Below are 11,748 nucleotides of genomic sequence, written 5' to 3' on the forward strand. Positions count from 1 at the left end.
ACAATGGCATTCAAATTGAGCGACTTTCACTCGTCGAAATCCTTGTGACTGTTTCACCTCAACACTCGATTTAGCATCAGTAGAGGATGACAGACAGCAATGTGGAATTTGAAAATGCATTAAATGTTGCTATTGAGCGCTGGCAAACATTCCCTTTTTTGTTTTTCCTCCAGCAAGTGAGCCACTGTTTTCCTTTTCCTTTTCCTTTTCCTTTCCCTTTTCCTTTTCCTTTTCCTTTCCTTTTCTTTTCTTTTCTTTTCTTTTCTTTTCTTTCCTTTCCTTTCCTTTCCTTTCCTTTCCTTTCCTTTTCCTTTCCTTTCCTTTCCTTTCCTTTTCCTTTCCTTTCCTTTTCCTTTTCCTTTCCTTTTCCTTTCCTTTTCCTTTCCTTTCCTTTTCCTTTCCTTTTCCTTTCCTTTCCTTTCCCTTTCCCTTTTCCTTTCCCTTTCCCTTTTCCTTTCTTTTCCTTTCCTTTCCTTTCCTTTCCTTTCCTTTCCTTTCCTTTCCTTTGGACTCCGCCACACATCTTTCGCACTTAGTCGTCCGTCTTTGTCCAATCAATACATCTCGCAAAGTGCTGTCTGAGCAGTCATATTGCACATTTGAGTCTGTAAGTCAAATGCTACCTTACAGTCTTGCTCTGTATGAGAATTTCGAGCAAAGGACAAATGTTTCTGTCTTGTTCTTATTTTTGGTTTCTTCTTCAAAACAATGTACTTCTCCAGTCCGGTAACTAGGCAAAGTACTGCTACAATGCTTTCTGTTCCTAGATTTGATTTCCTCCGATTTGCCGTTGCAATGCCTTCCCGGCACACTGAGAGTCAGACGGCCGGCCTCTTTGATGTTATTTTGGGATCAATATGTTCTGGAAGCCAGAGAGACACTCTTAGATTGTATGTCGAGGGAGCAAGAAAGACAAGAACAGATTTGCTCTTGTGACAATTTGTGTTGGGAGCTCATTCCGCCATTTGCTTCAATGTGAATATGTGCACTTCTTCAAATCATTCAATGACATTTTTGATTGGAGATGGCTTTATGTGTACCTAAATCCAATGTTGACACGAATTTAAAATATGTCTTTACATTTTTTGTTTTGTTTTTGTGGAGCCCATCAGGTTTTGGAGAGATTTCCAGTTTGGCATATGAAAATGTGCACTTTTCGCGTGCCTTGGAATTGATTGCAATGATGTGTCTGTAAAACATTTGAAAGAGGACATCCGTTGCTGAAAGTAATCCTTGATTCATAAATATATGACTACACCAAAATGTGGATTTGACTGGCATATTCAATGGCTCTAAGTCCATCCTTGGATCCATCCAGCTACGTGTATCCGTTTGCGACTGCGTCATAAATAGCGCTCGGTTTACACGGGAGCACAAACCAGTGGATTAGCATTCCTTGCACACGCGCGCAAACACAAGCGTGGCTGACAGCAGTGACATCACAGGCTTGTCAAGCTAAAGCACTCTCAGCTTTTGTACACAGAGCCAACAACAAACACACTAATGCGCTTGCACCTCTTTTTACACGCCATCACTTTTCCGTCTCTATTATACTCGCGTATAAACACAAATGCTTGGACTAACTCGAATTCACAACTTCCAAATACATTGGCATGAACAACAATTTTGGGCTCCAAATGGATTGAATTTAGCTTCCGCTTGTGTTCATTTGCCGTTTATGCAACAGTACAAAACGTCCCTGGCAAAATTGTGACATCCATCCTGTTTAGGAATGACAATTCATGAATGGCTGCTGCATTGTTATGTAGCGGTCCCTCATTTGTTGCCCATTGCATCATCACTCATTTGAAGCCAGGCATTTGAGTTTGGTACCAGGACAACATAACTTTTGTTTTTTTCCAAAATTAGGGCATATCAAACTCAAGGTTCCACTGTGACAGACGGTGAAATTGTTATCTAATTTTTGACCTTTGCATTTTACCTTTTTGTGCCATCTTTTGAACCTTGTAATGTTTTTTTTTTTTGTCAGTGTCAAGTAGTGATTGAGATAACATTTAATTCCGCTCTTGCTGAATGCATACAATTCTTTTTGTAAAATTGCTTGACTCCGATTTAATATCACAGGCAATTTGGAGTATCAATTTGGAGACTCCAATGAGCTACATCTTCCATTGGTCTTGGATGTGGGATGATAATGAGGTGAGGAAGCCAGTGTGGGGTGGGCTTTGGAATGGCAACCATTGATGGCTAATTAAAAAGATGACAAATTGACGAGCGACTCGCTCCACAATAGCAGCGCTGACCTCACTGCTAATGTTCTCCACCCAGCCCATCTAATCCATTTGACACATATTGTCTTTAGCATCTTTGTTTACGTTTCGCCAGTAAGCCATCACTTCATTACGAGTGTCATCTTCGGTTGACGGCTGTTATGCGAGTGGTAACATGCATCGTCCTGCCACATAAGCCTGATCCAAATTTGACAGATATTATTTGGATTTGGGTTTTTGTTTTTTTGTACAATCGTGCAATTATAGCAGTGTTTTTGCACATTTAGCCATCCTTTTGTTACTTTACTCATTGAATCGTGTGGAACGTCAATTAAAAGATTTGAAATGTTATTGATATTCAAAAATTCAATTGGGAACTTGATTGAAACATATATTTCGACGTAAAATAAGATAATATTCTTCTCTGTTGGATTCAGATTTTTTTTTTTCTTTCTTCTTCAACCGACTCCAGCGCAACACAATTGCAACGCAGCCCACGTCTTTAATTTGCGGCAACAGTTGAACTCTTGTCCGGTACAAGATCTGAAATCCCGTCGAGCCCTGAACAAATGGATTATTTCATACATTCAAATGTAAGCTTAAAGAACACAGCCTCTGAGCAATACGCAAATCCCCAAACACAACCCTGATAGAGAAAGTAGGACAATTTTGTAAGCAGTGGCAGATTTGACATGAAGTCATTGAAGGAAAGATGAACACATGATTGATGGCCATACACATAGCTTAAAAATGCCACTTGTTTTGACACTTGATACAACAATGTGAAATAGAGGGATTAGGAAACATGGACATTAAAAAAGGCAAAAAACACAATATACCAGTGTCTTTGGATATTTTTTCATTTTTGCATTTGCAATTGATGTCAACATTTTGTGAATAGTATGATTATCTCAAGTCACACAAACAAATTGTGTCGGAGCAGCTCTTTGGACACGACGGCTCGCTATGGAGAGCTGCAGGGTGATGTATCTGCTGCCCAGAACCGCCACAAACAATTGATTGCGGTGATATTGCTGATCTGTTGACAATTCTGGCTCCACTCAAAAGTCTTACCATTGCGCTATGCTAAGATGAATGCCCCACTTGTTATTAAAGATGAGGATTCAAGAGGCCATACAGGGCTTGTTATGGTGCCTAGATGCATATTATTGGTATTTATTTATTTATTTATTTATTTATTTATTTTAAAGAAAATCTTTTCTTAATTTTACTCCACAATTCAGTCAGAGGGAAGATCTCAGCTGCAGCAGCATTTGAAAAATGAGCCTGTAACAAAAATCTTTATGTTCACACTTTCATTCACTTTCTTGCAGTCTGTTCGGTAAAAAGAAAACAAAAAAAAATGGAACATTTATACTAAGCCTTATTTTTGATAAGAAACTTGTTCTTGTGGACTCAATCTCGTGAGACATCTCATGTCATAGGATTTGTCTCTTATCAAATCCCTATAAATCCCTGTAAAGTACCCCCTTTTTTCTTTTTAATAAGCCGTAGTCCTGCCTTGTCTTGCTATTTTGGTCCATCTGACTTGCCTCCATTCCATGAGCCCACAACTCCATTAAAAATCGAATATGGTTATCTTCGAAGAACACCAAACACATCATTGTCACCATGCAATGTTGAAAAAATCAGAATGGACAAACTGTGTGTATTGCTACCATCTAGGATATATTTTAGCAATGTTGCTTGAATCAAGATGAAAGAAAAATCTATTTAGATGAGACAGCATGCACTCTGTGCTTGAGACAATTCTTTTGAAAGTTGAAGCAGTGGAAAAGGAGCCTTGTGGCAAGGGCACACAAAGTGTGAGTGAGGAGGAAAATGTGTGCGTGTGCTAATTTTGCCTAATGGGCTTGCTTTGGGGACTCAGCGATTTAATGGTAATTAGATTTTGCTTTCGGTGGGCTCAGCCAGCACGTGTCAACATCAAGAGCCAGCAGCGGTCTTTGGAGTGACATGGCCTGAGAGCTTTCAAGCGGGCCCCTGGCGCCAAGAGCAAGCCACCGAGAGACACTAATAAAAAGAGAGTCAGCTGGGAGGGGGGAAATATGAATGAAAGGAATGATGACAGCAGGGAAATAGTACGTAGATCCCAATCATTCTGGTAGCTATCCTTGATTTAGTTCAAGCGTATCATTCAATCGTTGCTTTCTACATACATTCTGGTTCATTCTGCACCATAGGTGATCTGAATATCTACCATACTATATGCAAACATTTCATTTCAGATTTGCTCATATGCCTTGACTTTCCTAGCGATTTTAATCAAGGTTTTGCAATTCACAAATGTATTATTGGTTGGGTTTTTTTTTTTAACTTTCTGTACAGCACCTGCTAATGCCCCTTTTCCAAGAGGTGCCGAATCAGCAGAACAGAAAATACAATAACTTTGATAAGATCACGCCAGGAGGGGATAGTTACACAACACAGATGTGGTTATTGGCGGGGGGGGGGGGGGATATTCAGTCCAACAGAATGCACAGCTTAGTTGAGGCACGTTTCCTTGCAGTGAAATAAATAATAATAAAAGGACAAAAGCACAAGCAAAGGAAAACATCATGGGTTGCTTGTACACCATGAGACTAAATTGCTGTCTTGATATATCTGAGTGAGGTACTTTGAAAGTATTTCAGAAGCGTCAGGCTTGGCTTGTTTCCATTTGATTTCACCCCCCCCCCCATGTGGGTCATCCATCGACCTGAGGAGCGTCCGAGCTTGAGGTGATTAACGCAAGAACGATGGCTGCACTTTGCGGCATAAATCCAAAAGGTGTTTCGTGTGGAACACGCTGCTTGTCTAGCAGTGAAGAATGGAGAAGGACTTCAACCAATCTACTGGTGAAAACCTCACCAATAAAGGAGGAGAGAAAAATGGGAGAGCGCAAGTGCTTTTAAGGGCACAAAACAGTGATGAGGATGAGGATGATGAGGATGAGGATGATGATGATGATGATGATGATGATGATGATGATGATGATGATGATGATGATGATGATGATGATGGGAAGCTCCACCATAGAAATGAGTCACTGTGGCAGCTTGAGTGGAAGCCCAAAGGTGACGTTACAAAAGCCCCATGTGTTGAACATTTGGAGCAGAAGGCAAAGACCTTAAGTCGTGTGTTTGGATTTTTTTTTTTTTTTTGAGTCAGCCAAATGCTGTAGGGAAAAAAACCCATTGAAGAATACTAACGGAAGCAGAAACAACCACAACACCTACAGAAACAATACAATTCACTGCTCACCAGTGATTTTCTTCACTCTTACTTGAGCCATATTTTTGGAAATGAACAGTGTTCTAGCTTAAATAGCATTGTTAGTTCCCCACGAGTTTTTTGCAAGGCTGACACAAGCCACGTTAAATGGTATTTTTAGAATATGCCGCAAGGCTGTAAAGAACAGCAGTTTCGAGAAAGCACGGCAAAGCACTCAATGTTCCATAAGATATCCTTCCAATTTTAATTACCAGCTGTTGAAGACACTATCATTGCAACATCCACTTATTACATCTAGCAAATGTGTACACTACCAAAATGTGTAGATGCCATTCTTTAAATGAATCATCTTAGAATTACAAACACTTTCAAGTGTTTCTTTTGTGTTTGGCCAGTTATTTTTTAACCGCAGGCCTTTTCTTGTCTTCTTCCAAATAATTCAACAAACACACAAGCAGGCAGGCGCACGCACACGGACGCACACGCACGCACGCACACACACTCTTCACTCCACTGCATTACATATTAAGTGGGTCCAAATGTCAAGGTATTTTTTTCCAGACAAAGCAGAAAGTTTGCCATTGTGTAGTTTGGCCGTCATCTTTTTGCGCCGGCTGAGCTTCAAGCATTGTATGCGTGCGTCATGCAGAAGCCAGCAACAGCGTTTAGCTGCTAGCCACAGAAGGAAGGTCAAAGAAAGAGAAGCAAAACTACAGGGACGCATAAGCAATCAATATGAGCAGATGCCCTTTGTGTAAGAGCTGTTTATTCTTCTATTTTTTGTTTCTCTCTCTATATATATATATATTGATGACTCGTGCAGATTTGCTCTCTCTTTTGTAATCACTTCAGTTGAAACCATTTGAAATGGCATGAGTCACATTCATTCAGAAATCCAAATATGAGGAGCTCTGATGTTGGTCTTGGGTGTTTGGGACATTCATGCATGGCCAAATGAACCCCGCCCGGCCATGCATAAAATGATCCTATCAAAAGCAGGCAATTACTGAAGGCTTGCAAGCAGTAAGTAAGCTGTAAGACATCATTAGGAGACAAACAACCATGTTACAGTAGTTTGCCTCAGACATTAGACTGCAGCTCAAAAAGAAATGAGAATATGATCAGAAATCATTATTCATTCAAGATAATGAATGGAATTAGCAGCAAAATATGCCAAACTTGAATTATTATTTTAGTTTCAAAATGATTCCACCGCAAACTAAATAAAGCAAGTCGATCAGCATGAAAATGTGTGACATCCACAAAAAGTCAAATACTGCTCTTTCAACAGAAAAAAAGAAGTTAAAAATGACACACGTTATGGAACTTAAGGAAAACTCGATAAGTAAAAGATCTGAAATTAAATAAATAAATAAATAAATAAATAAATAAACTGTTCCAAGAAATCTGGCTATTGTCTAATTTTCACAGGCAGCAAAGTGAGGCGGTAAGACCGCTTTTACTTTTCAATGTTGCTTCCTCCATCGCTGTCAGCTGGAATGAGCGATAGGGGGTGTGAAGTGCATTCCCCCATTCAAGATGAAAAAGTGTTCTGGGAAATGGCAGCAACACCCATCTACACCTTTCACTGGAGTATTGGAGAGCTGTCACAGCTCCAGAGTGAATGGCCACCTATCAAGTCTGACAAATGAACAGAAAGTGTCGGAAAGTCCTGACAAGGCACCCGTGGCCAAAACAAAAAAACACCACCTGGCAGACTTCAGCTGTCTCGCCGTCAATTTGAATCTCAGCGACGCTAAAACAACCTGACGCGACTTTCAATCCAGAGGGCAGGGATAGACCAAATGCACTTGTTCACACCGTGTCTATTTCTCTCTCCATTCCATCTTCTTCCCTGCTCACCTCCTGCTGGCTTTTTTGGTGTTTATCGGCACGCACGCTAGCCGACAGCCTGTCACTCTAACCTGGTTTAACACCGCAGCCCCAAAACACTGGCAATAGGCTTGACTCAACACCTCACGCTGCTTATACGACTTTAGGGGGGGGGGTCCCCCGATTGTGGCTTCACCCAAACCCAAAACAGGAAACAAATCATGATCAGGAGGTGGAAGAGAGAAGGAGAGAGAAGATGAGAGCGAGACAGAGAGGCACAAAGACAGGTTCAATATCAAGGTTCTATTTTTTTTCAGATGCCATGTGCGAGTTCAACAGGTCAAAAGGCATTTGAAGCTGCATTCGTGAAACTGCAAAGAAAAAAAAAAGTGTGATTGGAATCTGGTATGTTCAGCTGAGCAGAAACGTAGATCAATGAGACAAAATAAGGCTGCTTCAGGCTTCTCTTCATTTATCCTTTTCTACATTACGCATCCTTCTTATTTTCCACATCTATTTGTCTTTACTTTGCCTATGTTGACACAATAGCATCATTTCCTGTTTGAATCAATTCAAAAAAAAATTTGCAGTTGTAAAAAGATTTAAGTTCCCCCCCCCCTTTTTCCAATTGCCTCCTCCTCATTATAAAAAGTAGAGCCAGGATCCTAGAAGGATGGCGACACTCCAACTATCACGTCTTGTGGAGACACAAACAAGACACGCTATCTTTTGATCAATCTATTAAGGTAAACTAAGGCAGAATTTTTCCCGGCCACAGCGGAGTCCAGATAATAGCCCGGTGAGCACTGAGATGATAATGACGATAATGTTTGCAAGCGAGTGCCGTGAAGCATATCCAATCTCCCAAATGTCAGCAGCCCCTGCCCAGCGCTTTGCCTTCCTTCCTTCCTTCCTTCCTTGTTTCCTGCCATATCACGGTAGCCGTAGTAGCAAAAAAGGCTCAGCCTTGGTGACACCTGCTTTGAATGCTTAAGCAACACCCTTGTCTCATTTGAAGATGAATGTTTCAAGACAGGGGGCAAAAAGAGACAGAGATGGATGGAGAGAGGCAAATGCATGTTGGGCCAGCTGAGTCGCGAGCCGAGGCACTTGGGAGATTACAATGACTGTTGTGTTTTGCTTTTCTGGCCGAGCCAGGAGCGACAGGCCCTATTCCTTTTTTCCCGTCAGAAAGTGACAGATTGAAGGCCCGACGTCTCTTTCTTTCCGTCTGGCTTTTCTTTCTCCGTCTCTTGAGTGTTGGGCTGAAGCGTGGCGCAATGACAGGGGTGCCGCGCCTCAACGCTGACACGGCACGCTGCCGACAGACAGACAGAACAACAGACAGACAGACAGAAGAGGAGGAAAAGCGATGCCCTGTGTCAGCCGGCACACGTCTGCGGTAGTGATCAGCACTTTTCACGGCCAAAACAGCAGCAGCAGATGTTTGCGTGGCTATAAAGCCACCGTTGCGCGGATAACCAGAGGCATAATGGCTGCAGTCTGGCACGTATCTGTGTAAGATCAAGGGATGGCTGAGAATATTGTCATTTGTCATTTTCACATGTCCTGAGTGTTGTTAGTCACCTAAATGTTGAACAGAGACTGTGATGTAACCAAGTCAAATTCCTTGTTTGGCACGCTCAAACATGGCGAATCAATTTTTCTTGAATCTTGAATCTTAACTCGTTTGGTGCCATTGACGATTATAGACGCCACAGATATACACTGTACACCGTTCGGGACACATGGGGGTGCAGGCGCCCCTTAATCAAGCTACTTTTAACTGGATTGGCAGTGAATGGGTTAAGCAGACAAGTCTTCTACTGTATAGTAGCAGTTGGCTGAATCATTAGGATGGCATTCTATGGCATTATTAAGCATAAACAATGTACTCTGCCCCTAGAAAGCGAGAGAGAATAAAACGCTTAACCGCAAGTCTCCAAACACTGCAGGCCAGAGCCAGCCGGGACCACCATTGTGGGCGTCGTATCCTCCCACCACCACAATCGGCAGGCATGAGCTGTCTGCTCCATTATTCGGCTGGTATCAAATCAAAACAACCAGATAGTATTAAAATGGACTGCTCGTTGAGATTGACACTTCTTACTTCAATGGACATCCGTCTGTCTGCACCATCACGCTACAGCATCCACGGAAGCCGCCGTGGAGGTCCAAATGCAATTCAACACAGATCGCAAGCCTTTTGTTCACTCTTAGCAAGCCGTTTCTATGCGCTGAAGACAAATAGTTAAGGATAGAAATGCCGAGTGCCGCTATGTGCTTTTAGTCACCAACAACTTGCATTCTGTATTTCAAAGGAGGCTTTGCAAATTTCCAACAAAAGCTCATTTGAATGCGTGTGTGTACAGTCAGAGTAAAAAACCAAGCTTTGCGCTGGGACTTTCCAAACAGTCTCCAGTTCCACAATCTTACTTTCTCAACACTTAAGATAAATTTTTGCGTGGTATGGCTCAGCTGATAGAATGCTCTTTTTTTTCTTTTTTTCTTCTCCAGACCGAAGGTTGCGGGGACAATCCTCTACCTTTGAGACCATGTCGACCGACGTGTCCTTCAACAAGACACTGAACTGGTCAAACAGCGCATTAAAAGCCCTTTTACCATCGGTGAAAAAATAGGAACTTTACTAAAATGCGAGGTTCCGGCCCGATGCAGAGAGAACTTGAGCAGGAGAGAAACACTCGTCTCTGTGCGAGCCATTTCATAGAAGTCAGCGAGCATCTTTCACCAATAGCCAATAAAATGACAGCCTGTGGTCAAGCTCAGGAAAGAGCGCTGAATGAAATATAAAGCCAGAGCCAAAGATTAGAGAGAAGAAAAGCAAAAGCAATGCCCTATTGTATTTGTGTATTATTGCTGCACATTCACAAAGTCACCACAACAGGAAGCAAACATGCAATTTCTCATTTTGGTTTGATTTGATAGCTAAACGCTTTGAAGCCAAATGCATTATCCTTTACAAATTATCAGTGAGTGATATGATACATCAGCATCCCATTTATCACAGCACACATCATCATTCTCCCAGTCAAACGAAAGAAATTACTGCAGAAGAAAAAAAAAATGGATACGCTAAATCAAAAATATGAATTCGCATCAAACAGTTCCAATGTTTTTTTGAAACAAACGTGATGGTTGCTGGCTTTCATTATTTGCAAAGAGAGGCATCAAACTCACACCTAGCGTAAACAGCTCAGCGTGGTGATTTACGAATGAATGAGATGGCAGTTATTTACTGTTATGACGGGATCATATTAAGACAATTGGCACTGAAACTGCATTTCCTCATAAATATTGCTCCTATTCATCAGCCGTTGGCTGAATGCTTAATGCAGCGACACTACACACAAAAAAAAAGGAAAGAAATATTTGGAGGAAGAGTAAAGCAGCACGAGTGACTAAATAGTAAGAATATGGAAATGGTCAACCAGAAGCTGCGTGTGGGCGGGCGTGTTGGACATCTCTGTCGACATATGCACTGTGCTGTCGGTGCTACTCCAGGCAAGATGACAAGTAGGCTAAAAGTGGATGACTAACTAACCATGTCATATCTATGGAACGCTTCAGGGCACCATGAATTTGATTTGAACATGACAGCAAGTCTTAAGGCAGAGATTTGGATTTGCCAAGACTCCAGAGTGTAATCAAAGGTTCACGAGTCAATAATTCACTCTTTGGGTGACAACAGACAGATTTTCCTCAGCCCCAGGGTTTTGAGCAAAAACGTAAATCAAGACTCGACAAGCGGCAGATAATCTGTTATCCTATGGAAAGTGGAATATTTTCAAACTTTCATTTTGCACGCAGGAGCCAATTTAGGATAACATTTGATACTTCAAAAATCATACTACAGCATCACTCTGAAGCAGTGTGATTCAATTTATGAAATGCTTAAAAAAAGTTTTTGTTTTTTTTTGTTTTTTTTTTAAGAACACATACGTACGTATACGTAAACTTTAGAGCCTGACAGAACATTTGATCCATTTTAGTTTGATGCGTTTCAAAACAGAACAAACAAAACAAAAGAAAGGAAAAACAACACGAGAAATCATGAGCGAGTTGGGATTTAAAGTAGGATGAGGATGAAGGACACGCTGGAGTTGGACCACCAATTGACAAGGCAGGTCACACCGGTGCGGCTGGCCGGCCGGCCGGCTCCTGACAGCACGAAAAAAAGAAGCTTGGGAATTGGAATGTTACCAGCACCGAGGCAAAAAAGGGAAACGATTTTCTCCACGACAAAGCTTGACCGTTTTGTTCTGAAAATAAAAACTAAACAAAAAAATACAAAGCCCTGTGTTGACATGCACAAGGATGAAACTTACCGGGATGGCATTCGGCCCAGAATAAAACGAGCCCAGAGAAAATCCAGCAGCGGAAGTAACACATTTGCACTAATCTCCACATTGTAAACTGATGCACGTCCACA

General features: G+C 41.5%; 1 protein-coding gene across 1 annotated transcript in view; it reads right to left on the reverse strand.

Moving 5' to 3' along the window:
- Positions 1-11,731, reverse strand: part of LOC147048666 (receptor-type tyrosine-protein phosphatase gamma-like) — a 66,135-nt gene extending 54,404 nt beyond the window's left edge. Inside the window, exon 1 of the mRNA XM_085923075.1 lies at positions 11,645-11,731. Coding sequence (XP_085779201.1) covers positions 11,645-11,726 — 82 coding nt within the window. The 5' untranslated portion in view covers positions 11,727-11,731. The remainder of the gene's footprint in view (positions 1-11,644) is intronic.
- Positions 11,732-11,748: the final 17 nt, after the last annotated feature.

This window comes from Syngnathus leptorhynchus, chromosome 11 (genome assembly GCF_054491065.1).
Source record: "Syngnathus leptorhynchus isolate UIUO chromosome 11, UIUO_Slep, whole genome shotgun sequence".
NCBI classification, from domain to species: domain Eukaryota; kingdom Metazoa; phylum Chordata; class Actinopteri; order Syngnathiformes; family Syngnathidae; genus Syngnathus; species Syngnathus leptorhynchus.